General features: G+C 40.9%; 1 protein-coding gene across 18 annotated transcripts in view; it reads right to left on the bottom strand.

Annotated features, from left to right (window-relative positions):
* The window catches only part of APBB2 (amyloid beta precursor protein binding family B member 2), a 166,852-nt gene that overhangs the window by 83,485 nt on the left and 63,054 nt on the right, over window positions 1-20,313 (bottom strand). For 13 of the 18 annotated variants that reach the window (XM_090139517.1, XM_090139522.1, XM_090139518.1 and 10 more), the window contains 2 exons: window positions 17,925-18,031; window positions 4,022-4,822 (listed from right to left, as the gene is read on the bottom strand). In XM_090139517.1, coding sequence (XP_089995643.1) covers window positions 4,022-4,822; window positions 17,925-17,970 — 847 coding nt within the window. In that variant the 5' untranslated portion in view covers window positions 17,971-18,031. Of the gene's footprint in view, window positions 1-4,021; window positions 4,823-9,285; window positions 9,356-17,924; window positions 18,032-20,313 lie in introns of all 18 variants that reach the window. The other 5 variants (XM_090139524.1, XM_090139527.1, XM_090139526.1 and 2 more) reach the window with 1 other exon arrangement.

Genomic DNA, 20,313 nt, shown 5'->3' with positions numbered 1-20,313 from the left:
TTCAAAAGGGTGCTCATCACTTGTTTTATCACAGAAACTTTGGGTTTCAAGCCAGAGCACTTACTTTAATACTGAAGCCAAGGATTCAGCTACTACACTGAGAAGGGAATCACAGAATGGCCAGGGTTGGAAGGACCTCGAGGATCATGAATCTCCAACCCCCCTGTCACACACACGGCCACCAACCTCCCCATTTAATACTAGACCAGGCTGCCCAGGGCCCCATCCAATCTGGCCTTGAACACCTCCAAGGACAGGGCATCCACAGCCTCTCTGGGCAGCCTGTTCCAACACCTCACCACTCTCTCCATAAGGAACTTCCCCCTGACATCCAACCCAAATCTTCCCTCCCTCAGCTTAAAACCATTTCCCCTTGTCCTGCAGTTATCTACCCTTTGAAAGAGTTGACTCCCCTCCTGTTTGTAGGCTCCCTTTAGGTACTGAAAGGCTGCAGTGAGGTCACTCCACAGCCTTCTTTTCTCCAGGCTGAACAAGCCCAGCTCCCTCATCCTGTCTTTGTAGCGGAGGTGCTCCAGTCCCCTGATCATCTTTGTGGCCCTCCTCTGGACCCTCTCCAACAGCTCCCTGTCTTTCTTGTACTGGGGGCTCCAGACCTGGACACAGTACTCCAAGGGAAGGTTGACTTCAACCACCACTCACCACTACTCAAGGGAAGATTGATCCAACATCCAAGAGCAGCAAGTGGCTTCTCTGCCACCAACAGCAGCAGCCTGTACACAGGAGATCACCTCTCAAGTTCAGTTTACCCTCTATCAGTAGACCCTGGATACTGGTCATTATTTTGAACACTGTATAAATAACCACGTGGCCCTTTAGGTATTTTTTTCCTCTTAAACTGACTTGCCTTTTCTTCCCCAAAATCCTCTCACAGGAACAGCTAAGAGGAATATAAACATGCAACTAGTTACTCCCCATATAGAATGGGGAGTACATTCATGTACAAATACTGATATACAGCAGTAGTCACCTACTATTTTGCAAGCAGTCAGCAAATGGTCAAGTCTGTGACTACAAAACCTGCGTTCTTGATACACAGCTATCAGCAACAGGCAGGATTAAAAAAAAAAACAAAAAAAAACAAGAAAACAAGGACAGCCTGCTATTAAATTTGTGGGCTATTAGGATGCACAATGAGTATGAACCAAAACCTCTTATTCCTTCAAGTCAGATGTTTACTTGGAATCCTACAATTGTTCAAATGATAGTATATTTTGTCCCCTGTATTACAGGACTTGTGCTTATCCACAGCATAACTGACTGCATTTCTATTACCATAAATCATTTTCTACGCTCAGGAACACAGAAAACATGTTCTGTACTAAATAACATCCTTGTTGTCTCTATCAGATACGTACTGCAAAGGAAAACTGAACCTTTTAAAGACATTCATTTTAATTTTGTCCAAGATGCAGGTTAAAATCAGGGGCAGAACTCACCCTCGGTATAAATCTTTCTGACTAGTTCCTGATTTGCTGCAATTTTTATTATATTAGAGGGACGTTATATCCACACACACTGCTATTTCAGAATAGCAGGCTCCATTTGCAAGATCCCAACTCTCCCTCCCCAAGGGCCAGTCTCATTGCTGCCATTTCTGTGCTGAGCTGAACTTGTTTATTTGTAACCAGCCATTAAACTGACATCCTGGATTTGTTGAGAGACCAGCAGCAGGCAAGCATTTGCTCAACAGCAGTCACATTCAGCAGCAGTGCTGCCCGAAAGGAGGAGAACTGCCCTTTTGACTCCTCTCTTTGATTGATATTCTCATTTAGGGATACAAATCCATCTGCCAAGGGCCTTCCTCCTTGCAGTGGGAAGGTTGAATTGGCTGTCTCATTTTTTCCTCCCCACTCAGAAAAAGTGTCAAATCTTTCAAAAGCACCTTTCCATTAAATCACAAAGAAGTTTCCTGCCTTGGATTTTGTCTGAATAGTAATGTGTTCCTAGTGCACACAAAAAATAAGAACCAATTCTTCAGGGTCTTTGAGTAACATACTTCCAAAAACAAAGCAAGCAAACCCTCAATCACTCAGTTATCCAAGATTTGAATAGTGAGTTGTTTTCATTTTCAGAGGGAGGAAGAAGATGAAGCAATTTAAAAGACGTGAAAGCAGTATATTGCAATTTTCAACCATGTACTGTGAGGTAAATGGTATTTCTATCACATTCCTATGTATGCTAAAGTGCTAAATACAATCTCTAGACTGAACATTAATAATTCTCCACGCATCTGCTGCACTGCACTATTTAATGGATTAACTGTTCTTGAAACTCTATCTTTTTTTCCTTCCCAGAAGCCATATAAACTAAAGCTGTCTGCTTTTGCAAATTTTTTTCCTGGATGCCTTTCTCCCTTTGGCTGCTGGCATTTACTGCAGAAGCACAAGGACTGAAGACCATACATGATGCTCTCCTTCTGCCCAGGTGCGGTGGCAGCGATGAGCCCAGTGGTGCCACACTATGAAGCCCAAGCACAGCTGAAAGACCCTAAAGAGCTCAGAAAATCTTCTTGTCCAAGTGCTAAAAGAGCTCAGATGTCACACAATGGTAACATACAGCTTGGAAGGAAGAAATTAAATACGTTAATTAAGAGTAAAAGAGACAAAACTTGTACTAGCTCATCCTGAGTGACCCTTATTTAATTAAGTTACTTGGAATTATGCTAATTTAATTTTCACTGAACATAAATTTTCTATCCACATTTTTCCGTTGTCAAGCCTTGGGCAAGTGCACAGACAGAGCTAACAAACTCAGCACTGTTACCTAAAACATACTGATGTTTTCTCCAGAAAATATTATCAGTGATGGCATGCATATCATATACCTTGAGAAAAAATACTAACTCAAACAGCAATCTCAGTAAACAGAAAACATTCAGTTTTCACAGGAAGAGATGACTATACAAAACATTCTATAGTAGCAAAGGTGTGTCACACATCAAAAAAGATTGAAAGATCCATCATTTGCCACACAGCAGTAGGGACTTTCTGCTGTGACTGAATTCTCAAACTAACACCCAAACTCACTGTTGTTACATCCAAAGGATGCTGTCACAGATGCTACAGACAGGTAATGAAGCTGTGAATTTGGATCATTGTAGCCTCCAAACAGTACAAAACTTATATACAGTAATAATGAAATCACTTTAAATGCAAACAACTTAAGATAAATTTGTTTAGCTCCACATCACCCTCAAGAATTACACTGCCTCCTCTCATTTTGACAAAGTTGTATCTTTAAAGATTGGCTTGGATATTAAAAAAATGCTAAGTGATGAAGCCCATTAACTAGGGTAAATGAGACATGTTGTAAATCACAGTGAAGCTCATGCAGCAGTCACCATTACTGTCCAAATAATTAATGGGCCCAGACTTTCAAAATATGCCATGATTTCAGCTTCTGAATACTGCATGAAACTGCATTGAAAAAACAACAACAACAACGAAACATTAATTAAATGACCCAAATTAAGTTTCTTTCCCTTTTAAATAAAAGCGTATTATCAAATGACTGAGGGCTCACAAACATTTAAATTAGAAAACTAAAATCTCTACCAAACCTGAAAATATTTGCTCAAAAGCAACACTTCATACTCAGAAAAGTTTTTCCTTGCCATCTCAGGCAAATAGCAATAGTTGAGCAATTGTATACATCTCATAACACAGACTCACTGAGCACTGGGGTGATTATTTATAAAACGGCAGTTGTGAAGTTTGCATATTACTGACATTGTTGAAGCAGTTTGAAGTTGCAGTGAAACTTCGGGTCTCACAGCTTTTAGGATCCTACCTAAAGCATTTGATGGTGCCTTTTCCAAACCAAACTGTAAGGCACTAGGACCAAATAGGAAGCATCCTGCATGTTGGCCAAGCAGCATCCACGTTTGGATGCAATCACCACACCCCTATAAAAACACAGCAGAACTGCCCCACTCCTTCATTTTGCCAGCTGGGAAGGTTCAGCCCCATGTTCTCAACACTAAGCAGCTGCTGCTGCCTACCTGTTTCGTCAGGAGAGCTCGGCGAAGCGCTGTCCTGGGACAATGTAGTCCAGCTGGAGTCCTCATCACTTGGAGCCAGGTTCTGAATCCTGTGCAGTGCGCAGTCTGTTTTGGCCCCTGTTTTGGGATGGTCCTTCTTAGTCTCAGGGCTCGAGGACACCGTGACAGTTTGGCCATCCTCTGGGCTTGACTGCTTGTTTTGCTTCCGGGGCAGGACTTCCCCATTGACAATAACAGTGGAAGCCTGGCTGTTGCTTTGTGCAGATTTATCTTCCATCGCAGCAAAGCTCTGCTCCAGCTCTCTGGCAGACGTCTCCAGGTCTGCATAGTAATTCAGGAAGCTCTTGGTCCTCCTGGGCTGTGAGGGCAATATTTCACAGCTGGAGGAGTCCTGTGGGATCAGCTCTCTGCCTTCAAACTTCTCAGAAGTCACACTGACGCCGGCCGTGGTGCTGAGGTTCTTGTTGGGATCCTGCTGGCCCTGCTCAGCAGCTTTCCTCAGCTGGTTTTCTCCGTTCTTCACCAGCTTCATATTGGCAGAGCTGCTCCCCAGAAGGGGCTGTGCTGCCGGGTCTGAGAGGCCCATGGCTGTCTGAATGTTAGTCAGCGCGTACTTCTTCCTGCATTTGGGAGGAGTGCTGTTCTTGGTCTCGGTGTGGCGGATCTCAGCGTTCAGCAGCTCGTTGTGAGAGGAGCGCAGGCTGAGGGTGTTGGGCGGCGTGGCGGGGCCGTTGCGATTCACCACGTCCGTCGTGCTGCTGCTTGCCATAAACACCGCCAGCGCGTCCACACCGGAATCGACTAGGAAAGCAAGAGAGGCAGCGATGAAACACTTGTGTTATACAGTATTTTGGCTTCTGGCAAAATCACTATAATCTAAGTGGTTAAGAGAACAAAAAAACAGCTTAGCTTATTAAATAGAGAAAAACAGGCAGAGAAATAAAAAGAGATCATCGCCATGAAGCTGAGAAGACGAGCAGAAGGCTTGACCCTGTATCAATGAGGTGTTTTTGTTTGTTTGTTTGTTTTTTTATGTCTGAGCTCCTTCATGCCCAGCAGGCTGGGGACAAGGAGAACAGCCCTCAGCAAATGCATCAAGGCCCAGGAGCTGTCCCCTGCTCTCATCTCATTCCAGGACTTCGCCACTACCTTGGGGGTGCAAGAGGGGAAGAACTTCTCTGGTGCCCGTTACTAGGAAACAGTAAATCAGAGACATTTCTCAATAGATTGTGTGCAGATGTTGCTCCTTCTTCAGTTACTGTCAGTATGATTGTCCACTCAGCCCTTGCCTCCTCACACCTGAAGTTTCACCTTTTTTTTTTTCTCCCCTTTTTGGGAAAGGGTAATGAAAGTTCTGAGCATTGCAGGCTCTTAGTGAGGGTGTTTACTGGGTCTCTTAGGGCACGAAGGGCTACTCATAATACAGTGATTCCTCAGAACCCTGTAATTATATATCTGAGGGCATAGTGGTGATGGGTTGAAGGTTGGACTGAATGATCTTAAAAGGTCTTCTCCAACCTTAATGATTCTCTGCTTCTATGGCAGAGGAGGGACAAGGAAGATAGAAGCATGAGGAAACAACTGGTGCACCTTGTTTGATACAGCACTGTATTACACAAAACTGTATTTGAGTTCAGTGTGGGGTAGAGTGCTTTGGATTCCTCCCAAAAATATCCTGCTCTAGTTCAATCAGCTTAAAGAAGGAAAAGGAAAAAAGAGGTCCACTTCAGAGAGGAAGTTGACTCACTATTTCTACAGCTCGCAGACTTCAAACTTAAGGATACAACATGCATCCTAAGAGGCACGACATATATTCCAGTGTTAAACAGAAACCATTCTTTGCCTACTTCTAGGCAAGTTTCTGATTTTGAAAAATATGAAGTTTCTTCAGGGGATAGATTTTTGGACTGTGTTTTAGACTATGAAGAAATACTTTTCTTTTGGTTTAAACCATCATTTGTTCCTTTACTGCCTATTTGTGACTCCTACTAATTTGTACAAATATTCCATGAGCACCTCAACTTGCACACACAGTAGTAGTGACTCTTTTTGACACCCACCAACCAAGTAAGACACCAATTAATAAATCACTTCCATCTGCTGCAGCATGAAGCACCCTTTCTATTCCTCCTAATTCTCAAGTATCACCGACTGCTTATACTGCACATAAAAATGTCTGAGGCTTATCTAGGAATGAATAATTATCATTCGAGCTAGCTGATGACAGATCATTTCAGGTGAGCTGTGCTGCATCCTTGTACATCTGACACGACAGAATAAACTGCTGTATAGATTTGCAAGAGATTAAACATTTGGGTTTTAAAAGCATATCAGCATAAACACACAGAGCAAAAAGGAGCACTTCACAATGTTAATAAATGAGTACAGTCGCCCGTATTGCCTGCTCTGTATTCAACTGCAAATGCTTCAGAACTGCCCATGCACACCACAACAGCCTGTGTTTAGGTAATGGTTAAACATCCTATTGCCAATTTCAGTTTTAACCACAAAAGTCTTCTAAAACACAGCCATCATAAAATGGAAAGAAATTCTTTAAGTGCACATCTCAAATGCATCAATACATGTCGCTTCCTGCATCTTGCTTTAAAACAGTGTAGACTAGTGCAAGTAGAAAGTTCACCCCTGATCCAACATAGTTTTGTCAAAGCACATGTTTTAATCTAAAAGCATGGAGAAGCCTATGTTTGCAGACTGGCTGTTCTATATATATTTTTATTATTTTATATACATATTCTTGTCCTGAATCAGTTAAAATCTGACATTCTGGAAATCGTATATAAGAACAAATTTTTAAGGCAGAATAATTTTGATCTACTGCACTCAGGGACTTGCACAGTACCTATCTGTGCTAGATTATGTTTTATTTGCATTCCAGAGGTGTTTTTTTCCCATCAGTAAATAAAACAGCCTCAATCTGAAACAAGACACGTTTATTCTTGTCCTCTGCTACAAGCAATTTGTTGTATAAAATGTTTGCCGCTATTTTCCACCACTGAACAACTTACTTAAAAAAATAATCTTCCTAGATAAAGTTTAAGTATCTGCCTGTCAGATTATCTTTCCTTGGCCTCCTGCAGCTAGCATTTCGCATATCAAAAATAACTTAAGTATAAGCTCACTGAGACACTGAAGCAGCATATACTATCTTCTGCTTATCTGCTTGATGAAGCTCATCTGCTAGTTTATGACAAACACTGGCACGTGGCTCAAGGACTGGAGCAAAGCCTCCAGAGACTCCACCTGATGTCTTTTGTTACCAAGCAGCGTTTATAAACTGGGCACTAAATTGGGCTGCTTTCTGATTGTAAGCAGAAAAATGTGCACATGAACCTTTCGCTGGACACCAGCTTGCCTCCCAAAGCCTGTGCAGACCAGCAGCAGCAGGAGGTGTATGCAGAGAGGAACATCCCCTCCCTTCCTGTCACTGCACACCAGATCAGGCTTCACAAGAGGCACAGCTGGCACCAACCTCTCTCAATGAGAAATGAAGGTGGGAAGGAAACTACAACAGAGAAGAAAAGAGATGAAATACAAAGTCAGGACTTAGGTCTCAAGGGCAGAAAGTGCTACCACACCAGGATTAAGTAAAGTGTTGGAAAATATTTGAATGGAAGGGAAAGCTTAAATAATCATAAGAAACTCTAACTTGCAGAACAGAGCAGCACGAGGAAAAAGAAATATAGCTTGCCTCTCCTCTTTTTCTTAAAAAACAAAAAACAAAAAAAGAAGGGCACCACGATGCTCAAATACCCTCACTTTTCACAGAGGACGCCCATCTCAGCTTTATATTTAAAAATTTCAAGGAAATGCAACTTCCTCCTGTACTTCTTCTCATGAGCCACATGGGGCAGACAACAGAAACAAGCAGCAGCACCCAGCTAGGGCCTTCTATGACATTTAGGAGTTGTGTCTGTGCTAAACGCTTTCCTCCCTGCCTGAGATCTGCCCCTGCACCTTCACTGACTTTGACTGGGGTTAGGAGAGGAGCACGGCTCAATCTTGGACCGTCACATCTGCCAGAGCATCTGGCATTGTAAATAGATTTTACCTTTCTGCTCACTTCTGAAACGTGTTTCTGTTCCTAGGTTTATGGTGGTTGCTGGTAGTTTAGTCCTGTAGAGAGTTGTTCTTTACATTTTCATCAGTAACAGAGCATCCAAAAGGGCCAATACATGCATTACAAATTTCCTGTCAGTCACACAACACTGGCTTTTCAGCCAAGATCTCTGAGTGTGGAAACAAACTTCTCAGAAGGAGCACTTGGGAAGGCTTGCACTGCCTTCATTTACTCTTAACCATCTCAGCCATGCCAGAGGTCAGTGCTCCCACTGCAATGAGATTATGGCTCAACTCTGATGATAAGGAAGGAGCAAAGCAAAGGATGGACACACCATTTCCCTGCCAGACTAGTGGGTGCTTCCAATTGCCTCAATCTAGTTTTATTACACTTTATTTTATAGATGTACAAATTGCTCCCCAGACAATGTGAGCAACAGCTCCCATCAGAACCTGAATAATCAACTTTCTTTAAGCTAAAACACGAGCAAAAATGGACAAGCAGATCAAGCATGACTGCGTTGATACATATTGCAGCTAGAGCACATGTACAGTAGTAAGTTATAAGCAAGGAAAACAGGGCATCTGAAGAAGAAAAAGACTGGACTCTTGTACAGAACCAAGAATAGAAAAGAGATTATCAACATTAAAGTGCTTTAAAACAGCATTTTGGTAGGTTGAGGATCTACCATAGCAATTCATTAATTATTCTGGCTTGCTATTCATAAGATATCAGTCCCAGAAATATGCTTCCATACATTGAAAGTATAACTATACACTTTCACCAGTATAATGTACTTAACAGGAAGAAGTCCCAATTCATTAAGCATAACAATAATATAAATAACACTATTACTTGAATGGCTTTTATTTATGTTTCTCAATCACGTAATGAGCCTTACTAAGCTTGAAGAAAGAGACAGAAATTGCCATTACAAACAGAAAAAACAACATTAATGCTAGACTGATTTGCCTTTAACTATAATAAGGCTTTTTTGTATAGGAATTATTTTTAAAAAACCAAACAGAGAGTTTATTCAAAAAGGTGGTGTCAAAAATAAATGAAAGGTTTTGCTCTTTTTCATTTGTAAATGCAGAATGAAAGCAAAAGATGGGCCTGGGAAGAAGAAGAAAAATGAGAAAGTTTTATATATTTGCAAAGCAGAATCTTTTAAAGGGGATCTGACCTGGAAGTACTTCTGACATGGCTCACGGGGGCGTCAGCAATGCATCAGGAAATAGATTATAATTTGAAATCTGAAAAGAGGGATCATGTAAGAATTAAAAACAAAGGAAAACACAAAATAATCCACATTTCAGCCTGAAAGGCTAAGTATTCTAAACAAACACTGGTAACACAGCAGTGATGAACTCTGGAGTTTTCAAAGCTATTTGAAAAGCATTAAAGTATGAGAGATACTAACAAGACCAAGTAATTAAAACTAACACAAACATCACTTTTCTTAATTTATGCTTTACAGTAGTCTCCAGTTTTACACAACTTATTGCAAGGGCAAATAAAGGTTAGAAAATCAGGGGTCTCCCCCAGTAATTCTTCACTTGCTTACCCAGAAAACTACCCCAGCACTGGTAAGATAAACCTGCAAAAGACATCAACACATGAACAACTTGCAGAATAAGACCCAGCACATGAAACTAGTGAGCACACTCTGCAGGGCAGATCCAACAGGAGAGAATTCCAACAAGCAACTGGATAGCGGCCTCCTGCGTGGGTCCTGCCATGGCCATCTCTCTGGAGGCAAGCTATTTTTGCTTTAGGGTCTTTGCTTTGGATACAAACAATGCATACACTGGAAGCCAGGGCATTTCTATACACCTGCAACTGTTTCTATAGTTGCATCAAGGAAATCCTATCTGCAAGGATATCCGCTGAAGGCAAAACATTCAGTGACAAAATGAAGCAGCAGGGCTGCGGCCTCAGGTCCTATGGACTTTACCTCAGTAAAGCCTGATCAGGTGGAGAGAACAATTCCAACTCAGTATTAGCTAACCCTTGAGTTTCAAAGAGTAAATACCAGGTTAAAAAACCAATTTAAATTAAGTATCCTACTGCCTACCACTGAAGCAGGGCATCCCCTGGGCTGCCTTCCCTGCCCCCCCCTGGTGGCTGTCCTCGCCCCTCCAGTCCTTGCTACCTTGCTCCCACTTCCCCACAAGGCTTGTGGCCAGCCTCTGCTGCCTCAGAATCACACTTCTCCTGTTAGAGCCAACCACGACGCCAACAGCCTGGCAGTGGTATACGTTCTTGTGATGCTCTTATTAACAGAAACCCATAACGCTGATCCATCTTTAAATACTGTTTTTAAGGAAAAGATAATTTAAAGTCCTGACATTAGTTCTGGCACTGCCTTTTGTCTTTTTTTTCCCTTCCTCTTCCCATCCTTCCAGTCAAATTCCTCATGTAGCAAGAATTAAGGGCAAGACGCCTCTCACTGACAGATTCTAACACCTACAAAAAGAAAAAAATAGTATCAAGAAAAATGCTAGATTTATTGCTCACATCCTCATAATTTTATGAAGACCGACGGATGTAAATAATCAGCATATGTCTGAGTGCCTGAAGCACAGTGCTGTGGACTCCCTGGGCAAACTCATGCTGCTGAGTGCTCCCGAGTTGAGCTACCACTTGCAGAAACAAAGAGCAGCACTTTCATTTATATACTGCATATCCATGGCATGCAATCAGGATTAAGCCTGCATTTAGTACTGCAAAAACAAGACACCAAGTCTTCTTCAAATTCAATTTTCTTCCTTTAATCGGATTGCCCCTCCCCCTCTCCCTCCCTACAGAATAGAAGAGTCTGGCAGGCGCAATCAGTGCTGTCACTGCAAGGAGATAGAGCATGCATTATCAGTTGGCTACGGCAAGCACTGCTATCAGGACCTTCTGCCATCTGAGCTATGTGGTTATAGTCACATCTGCTAACTAAACCTGTCTTTTTAAAAATCCTGGTCTGTAAATTAAAACCCAGAGCCTTAATAGTCTCTCTTTAAAAAAAAATAATCAATGTATTTATCACTCAGTTTCTGCAATAAAGATCATACCTCAGACTTTGTTAGTTACAAAGAGCTCTAGTTTAAATGCACGCTTTTCTCTAGAGAACAAGCTTACATGAATGAACACACATTCATTTCCTCTTATTCGGAGACAAACTCAGAAATTGTAACTTAGGTTTCTGAAGCTGAGATCAATAAACCAACACAGACTTAATCTTCTGTATTCTGAAACTTCAGTACTGAGTGCCACACAAAAATAGCATTTACTGACCCTTAAGCTGAACAACATGCAGTTAAATCCGATTGGAATTACCAAAACCGAAGCATGATAACATACAAAAAAGAAAGCTACAATAAATCTGTCTCTGGGGAAACAAAGTAACCAACATGCCCTGTAGAACACACAGAGTATGCAGGTGCTTCATTAAACAGTGCAAAAGAATCAGTGGTCACAGGCTGAGCACATAAACTGATCTACAGTGATTCAGATCAAATTCAGAGCAGGAAATTTTCAACCTCCAAATCAATGTAACTTGGATCATTTGACAACTCCTAAATCAGGAAGTAAAACTATTAAAGAGATGATTGATTCCCAGACTGGGCTGAAGAACTGGCAGCATCCACTGCCAGTACCAGTGTTCCAACTGTTCCCAATGGCACAAGTCCAACACCAAGCCCTTTGGTCAGGAGGGACAGGCAGTGAAAGTAGAGATGTGACTGAGCATAGGTCATAGCATTATTAACAAAAGGAAGAAAGGAAAAAAAACCCCACAAACTGACACACTTCCAGATCAGACGGATGAGCTAAGTTGTGCTGAACAACAAAAAAAAAAATTAAAGAATGATCATCATTAACCACCTCCCACACATCTTGTTTGTGGCCCTGGTGTTGTAGCCTGCAAACACTTTGCCATTCCCACAAAGCCTACAAACAGCACTGCATACACGTGAGCACCATCAGCTTCTAATCATGTGCATATGAATGGAAATACTTCAGGTTCTCTTTTTCACAGAATCACAGAATCACTAAGGTTGGAAAAGACCTACAAGATCATCCAGTCCAACCATCCACCTATCGCCAATGGTTCTCGCTAAACCATATCCCTCAACACAACATCCAAACGTTCCTTGAACACCTCCAGGGAAGGGGACTCCACCACCTCCCTGGGCAGCCCATTCCAGTGCCTGACCACCCTTTCAGAGAAGTAGTATTTCCTAATATCCAGCCTGAATCTTCCCTGGCGCAGCTTGAAACCATTCCCTCTGGTCCTATCACCAGTTACACGAGAGAAGAGGCCGACCCCCAGCTCGCTACCACCTCCCTTCAGGTAGTTATAGAGAGCAATAAGGTCTCCCCTGAGCCTCCTCTTCTCCAGACTGAACAATCTCAGCTCCCTGAGCCGCTCCTCATAAGGCCTGTGCTCCAGATCCCTCACCAGCTTTGTTGCCCTTCTTTGAACAAATTTTTTAAATTAATGCACATTACTAATTAAATTCCTGATGGCCTGGGTTCAGGATTTCACCTGCAACAACTTCAGCTGGCCCCTGAATTGCAGATAATAAGTTTATAGCTAGTTATACATTAAGTTCTTATCAAGGTTAACCAGAAACATTTTTCACCCTCAAACTACCCAGACTGGCAGTAATAGCTTTGAACCAGCAATTACCACTGTTCTCAATGCTGAGATCCCAAAATACATTTGAATTTTTTTTTCCTATTACCACAAGATTGTACTTTCTATTGAGCTCTAAAAATATAAATCAGAAAACTAAATTAATTGGGCCAATTTCAGAAGACTCTGCAACTCTATACAAAAAGAGATAAGAATAAAAATATAGATATATCAAAAGTCTAAATATGAAGAATCAAAACTCCTCATTTCAATCATAATGTTTGCAAATAACTTCAAATCACTAACAGTAAGTTGAGACAAGTGAGCAAAATTGAAGTCCAAGTCTTACTAACAGAAAAGAGCACTGATCACCAGGTTTCATAAAATAAGGTGATATGGACTATCAGAAAGAAAGAATTACAGATTTGTGGAATTCCGTTCCATGTATTAAAAACATTCTGTATCTCACCTAAGCAAGGCTATTGCATCGTATATACGTAATTGTTAAATACATCTGCTGAAACCATCTTCAAGTTAGGCTCATATATCCTTACCACATTTCCCTTGCTCTTAGTAATGAAATGCATTTCAGAGCAGAGGTTTCACCAAACCTGAAAATGTACCCACTTTTCTAGTTCATAATTTGTTCTCCCGTTAAAAGCCAAGCTACAGTAAAGTTTATCATACAAAGAACAATTTCAGCCAGGCTCAACATTTGCCAATAAGGCTACACACTGTCTTCAACAAAATATTAATGGGACAAATTGTTGCAGTTCTTCTAAAGCTGTCAGACATCTGAGAGATTGTTTAGGGGGCCATACCCTATAGTAACTCTCCTAAATGTTATTATGGCACTAGAATATAGGAATAACTTTAATCTTGCCTATTGAAGTAAGCAGAGTTCCTTGAGAATGTTGTACTGCAGTGAGAAACTTCTACCCATAGAGCTCATATATAAAACAAAACACATGCTCATAAATAAAATCAAAGTGTACTTGCTTTATGATCCCCATAAACTAAATGGATCAATCCATAATAAAGTGGAAGGAGAACATAAAAAAAGCAACGGCTCTGACTGACATTTATATTCTTCTAAAGCATGACTAAAAGTGTGCTCAGTTTCAACAAACTTAGCTGTAAAAGCCTTCAAACGAGTGGAAAAAGAACAAGCTAGTAGCATTACTGGCCTGGATTTCAATGAGTCTTAAGGTCTCGATATGCTAACCAAAATACTGCTTTCTTTTGTGCTGTCACTACCCGCATACTGAGTGTCACAGGGCGCTTCTACACTAAGGGAACTGAAGTTCTTGTGATGGGACAAGCACACAGCATACAACTCCATAACGTGTGGTCCTACAGAAAACCTTCACCTTTAGAACAGTTCTATTGTTATAAAGAAATGGAACTGCCAGAGGTGTACTGCAGTGACTTAGTATAGTATTTAACCATGCTAAGAAACAAAAAAGCAGAAGTGACACTATGCATCCAGGGCACCATGTGGTTCACAAAGGAACCTCTCTCTCTGTAGACTCCAAGTCAAAGGAGGTCAGTGCTGCAGACCTAACTTCCTATCTGTGAGATCCAGAACATCTTCAGGTTTTGTCAGGACTTCTCAAGAGGCATCAAAAAAATTATCATGCAAGTCTCCAGACAGATTCCTACGAATGGTAGAAAGTCAAATGAGAGAGGCATTAACTGGGAGAGCAATGCATATACCATTGAGTGCTTCTGTAAATTTTACTCCTTTAATTGTCAGTATTTCTGGCTTTTCCACATCTCAGCAATGATTCTGAGCGGCTTTTCAACAACGTTATGAAAACTGCCCTTCCTGAGCATGAACTCAGGTGACACTTGACACTCAAGTGCTTTTTAGACCAAGGTCTGGAAATACCAAGACATACATGGCAGGTCTTTGCACACAGAGTGGTACCAGGACACCCCTACCAGGAACTGTACACTTCCTACAGTCAGGCTACCTTCCTCGGGTGGTTTTCTATTGTTTCAGTAGGTGCTCCACACCAAATGTGCAAAGCCAATCCAGGGAAGTTCTCATCCCAGCTTGTGTACATCACTATAGGGATGTAATCGCTGAGGCTGGCTGTAGGACTGTAAACCTGAGGTTTTATCCAGAGTATTATTGCTATTTATGTTGTCATTGCAGCATCCATTTCCTTATTTTACTGCAACAAAGCTAAAGCTTTTCAGTATTTTCATTCAGCAATATACCTTTGGAAGACTAGCAGTGGGAGATCACCTCAGTGCAAAAAAGGCTGCAGCTGGGCACTCCCTGGCAAAGTTGAAGAGAAATAGAGTAGGATTTTGAGTATTACTGAAGGAAAACCAAATCCCAGGTTTATGAAATCAATCCTGCTCCCTCTGCCCTCAAGTATTTTGAATTGTTTGTAAGAGCTGTATCATGGGAGACAATCAAGAAGAACCAAGACCCAAACATCTCCCCTCCACAGCCCATGGAGGGCCATCCCACAGGATGTTTCCTTTCATTTTCATCCTTGATTTATGAATATTTCATTAAAAAGTTATTTCCCGCCAAAAAGCTTTCCATCAGAAGTTTCTGAAATATAATCTCTTTCAACTCTACTAATTGTATTGGCAGAATGTTATCAATAAATCATTTTACACGGACACTAGTCTGAGTAGTTTTTAAATAAAGTATGCCTAGCAGTTTGGATAAAAAATTCCACCTCTACCCTCCATGGTGACTTGGGCAAGGCATACATGGTGCTCTCTTCTGCAGAAGCAAAGGCTGAAGACAGAGCTGCAAAAGCAAGCAGGTCCTTGCCACCATGGGACTGTGCCTCCACCCAGCATGCTCCAAAGGTCAATGACTACCAAAACTACTGCCCAGAAATTCCTGCCTTTCCTCACTTATCCTCTGAAAAAACAAAAGAAAATATAAGAAAATATAACTACTGTGCATTTAATTATGTTTTAAACCGTTGCCCATGCCTTTGAGGGCATGCAGGACAGCAAATGGAACTGCAACCAATTTCAACAAAATTCTTTGCTTCGATTCCAGTATCATACAAAATACTAAAGCAAGTAGAGCAAATGAGATTATGTTGAGGACAGAATATGCAGACATCCCATTACAAAGTTTTTCCAGTTATACAGAAGACTTTAGCAGAGTGCACAGAACCAAGATTTTAGCCATAGTATGAAAGTAAATTTGAAGCTACATAACACAATTCCTGTCTTTTCAGGAGAGTTACTGCAACCAATACAGAAAAGTGGTTATATGAGTAAATATTAGAATAGATAAAAATATGAACGAAGCTCAGGAAAATTTGTGAAGGGGAACAGTGTTTACAAAGTCAGGCTTCTCCATGCTGGAGACTTTCCAGTCTTATGTCCATAATTTTCACAAGAAAAACAACAAGAACAGAACAGCAAGGAGGGAGGCTCCCTGTTGAGCATGAAGTCAAGACAAGTAGAGCCAGGGATACACCCAAGACTGTTTTCTTCATGGCCAGTAATCAGGCATCATCATTGTTCTTTAGCTAGATGTTTAAAAAGTCAAAATTAGCAGGTACCTGTTAAATTCACTACTTTCAGTTCTACATTTTAAACATCTTGTTTCTTCTGTACTTTCAGCATCTGCATTTCAACTATGTTTCCTAGCACTGGTCTTCAAATAAGCTGTTTTCTATTTAAATTGTTATGTTTCTTTGCATATAAAACCTTCTGTTACTCTTCCAAGAGTACGCAATGCTCTATATTCAAAAAGTTATGAAATCATTCAACAAAACAGTCAATGTCATAAATAGCCAAAAGTACCCTATGCCACATGGGCCTAATTCTTCCCCTCACAGATTTTATTTATTTACAGAACAGTAGTAGTATGTCTATACACATATCTATAGACAAAATAGAAAGTCATTGATTAAGGTTTAAAATTGCCCCAGTTCCTTAAAACTACGCAATAAACATCAGAAAGTGAGGGTAAAGTTTTTCCTTTAATAGCAACAACTGTGATTCCTGAAGTACAACAACTAAGATGCTGCCATTACTCATTATTTATGCAAAGAAAGCAAAAGCAAAATGATACATTTTACTAGTACTTTCACCAGGATCTAACCTGCTACCAGAAATCTAATTCTCCAAAGACTGGTCAGTTTCAATGCTCTTACTGCTGGATGCCCAAAGCACCAGGAAGTTGCACAAATCATATAGCAGCAAAACAAAAAAAGAAAACAAGTGAGACTTAATAACCGTGACAGGTTAAGAGAAGGGAAGACCTGGATAAACAAAAGAATAAAGCTATAATGAAGTAGATATTTTGGTATCCTTGCCCTCAAACAAGGAGTTCTGACATCAGTTGTTCCTGATGCAAATTTCTGAACTTTGCCAGTTCTTTACTGCCTGCAGGTGTTAAATTAGACAACAAGAAACATTGTAGGCTCTTCTGGCAATAATTAAATGCCATTTATTGTAGGTAGAAATAGGAAAGACCCTACCACCTGTTGCTACAAAGGATCATTTCAAAGCTGAACTTCAAGCTTAGGCTGAGATGTAGATTTCATGCCTTGCAGGATGCTTGGGAGGCCAGGCTTAAAAGGCTAGCACCTAGAGATAATGTCAAGTGGTTCAAACAGATCTGCAGGTGACACCAGAGATGTCTCAAAGCTGTAACAGCCATTTATTCTCCCAGTGTTAGCGTTCACAATATCTGAACATTAATACCCAACATAAACATAATCCAGAGGTCAATCCAGAGGAAATTCAGTGTGAATAAGATTGACCTCACGTACATAAATAGTCTGAACTGGAGCTGTTAGTGGAAGTTGTAAGCAGTTAAAGCAATTGTGCACAGTGATGGCTCAAGCTGTTTGCCAATCTGAAAGGTATCTGGTACTGAAAACTTGAGTTGGGAGCAAGGAGAAACAGCAGCTAAGTTTTTGAATGCTACAATAAATGAAATTAGAGACCTTGATCACAAAACACAGCACAATGCAGCAGGCTCAGTCAAGTCAAGCCGTTAAGTTTTTTAAAGTTCTCAAAGACACCTCTGCAATTTGAACAGTAATCAGTATACTTACCATTTGGGTATACACACAGGAGAGCTGGCATCGATTACAATATGTCAGCATCCTTTGATAAATACTTCTTCAAAATTTATGAACTTAGCCTTCAAAAGCAATCAAGTGACCAATAAATGAGACCAATTGCATACATACATGAGTTGCTTGGCCGATAGTGAGCCCCTGGGTAGCGCCTGCCCATAATGCCGTCAGCACATCCCCGCGCGCTGTCAGCTGCTCCCAGCACAGATCGAAATGCTCAGCTGGGGGAGGAGGAAAGCACAGATTTAGTACAACAGCTGTATCTTTTTCATTAAAATGCTAATGACCCTCACAAATTTCAGGCTAACTACATTTATAAATTATTCATGGCCATGCTGTCAGAGTAGATGAACTGTTGTGCTATACATGCAGCATAAATTTATTATTAGTGCTTGGCCTCCATTAATAAGCTTATATAAATTTGAAGGCACAGAGAAGTCTCAGGTCATACAGCAACTTAATACGGCCCACAGTGCCATCCGAACAAAACACTGCAAGACAGAATTTGCTTTTAGCTATAAATACAGTTAGACAGCAGGTGAAATTTAACAACACTGTCATTTTAATTATCATGCAGCAATCAATAAGCAACAAATTTATCAATATTCTATATTTACTATGGAAGCAAAACTTATCCATGCCACACAACGTCAATTGCTTTGAATCTGTTTCTGAAAACCATTCTTGTCTTTACAACAATGTAGTCCAACATTAGTGCGTCAGTTTTCCCACAGTAACAAAATCCCCAAGCGACCAAGAAATGCACGGCATGTGTTGGGGTCAGCCCAGAGTAACATACTGCAAACCCTAAACCTCAATCAAAATGCGTCTGAGCCAATAAAATACTAAGCATAAAATATTTTAGTCTGAAAAGAAGAAATCCCATGGCTTCTCTTTCATGCCTTGTAGTGTCTTTTACATCTTTGCAGTTAAATGAATTTTACAACTATCTATCTACTACCTACTCAATGCCAAGGCCTTCCTAAGAGCTGCAAGACAAACCTTGCAGCCATTCATCCAGTGCAGCCAAGGATACACATCACAAAGCAGGCTGCCCCAACTTTCATCTCAGGCTGCCACCTTAAACTACCATTTTCTTTACAGAGCTTGTTGCAGCTCTTATTACTGCTGTATAAGAGTTCACTTTACTCTGCTCTTCCAACACCAGTGGGGAACAAAAGTGTTCCTTTTTTTTTTTTTTTTTTCAAAAAAAAAGTATATTATGAGTTATGTTCAAATACTGGATGGATAGGTCAAGTTTGCTTCAGTACAGTCTGTAGGATAAACAATCTAATCTCCACACTTCTGATGAACATTAAGCCTTTATCAGTTATCACTTGTATACATTTGCCTGCATATGCTGCTTGTTATGAGGGTTTGCAATGGGTGTTGACTGATTCCTTGGCCTTCCCTGGACCCCTACAGGCAACATTATGTGTGCATTCAAATATAGGTCTACATACATGCATACTGGCTACCCAAAGCTTATACAGCAGACTGCCAGCAGACCTACTGTCACAAGTCTAAGAAAAAGGATAAGAAAAAAGACAAAAGACTGGAAATGACAGAAGTCACCCAAGTGAGACTCCCTCCATCATCCAGCAGCTGTAATGAGCAGCTGCACAGCAGGAAAGAAGCACTGTGTGAAGTTTCTCAAGGGACGGCTACTCGAGAAATCACATTCTCATACTCTTGGGGTGATGTTCTGACAAAAGCACAATCTTTCCTTTAAAAGTACGGCTTTGAATATCAGGAAATAATTTTGCTGGGAACGGGAAAGAGAATGCCTTTCATTGTTTCAGAACCCACACACATGCCCTGCACCGATAGGTCAGCTTCAGCAAAGAGCTCAGGCACTGAAAGAAGAATAAATCCCCAAATTTTCACACTATGCATCTAACGGCTTATTTTGAGATTAATGAAGGTGTGTTTGCATACACACATACAAACATACTGTTTGTACAGTTATGTTTGTACATTTGTTCATGTACAGTGCAAAGTTGGGGATCCCAGCAAGCTGCACAGCCCATGCCAGGTCCTGCTGCAGAGTATGTTTTCACACAGAGCAGCAGTTAGCATCAGCCAGCACAGCTCTGCCAGTAAAGGCTGAAATAAGTGGGCAATATTCAAGTTTGTAATGGTCATTTTGGAATCTCATTCACACCAAGATCAGAGATGTTTACTTCTTCTGAAGTTGCAGATGCCTGTATGCTTTTGTTTTCTGTGGGAAGTTTTCAAGCACAACCAGCTTGTTGTTCTGTTACAGCATTTCATCATTCCCACCATCTTTCCTGCATGCTGTACGAATAAACACAGTGTTGCTGCTGTCCTTCTAAGAATGGATGCAAAACTTAGAAGTAGAGACAAAGCAGGATTGGAAACCCCTGAAAATGTCTTCATTCCTAGGCTTGCCAGCTCTCAATTAACTAATGAGATGCACTACACTTTCTCCAAGCTGGTGAATATGCTAATCTAAAAAAGTTCATTAACTGTTCAAATGGGA

This window comes from Phasianus colchicus, chromosome 4 (assembly GCF_987193195.1).
Source record: "Phasianus colchicus chromosome 4, bPhaCol1.hap1.1, whole genome shotgun sequence".
In the NCBI taxonomy this organism is placed as follows: domain Eukaryota; kingdom Metazoa; phylum Chordata; class Aves; order Galliformes; family Phasianidae; genus Phasianus; species Phasianus colchicus.
The sequence above is the reverse complement of the archived record's forward strand: the minus strand, read 5'-3'. Positions and strand labels throughout refer to the sequence as shown.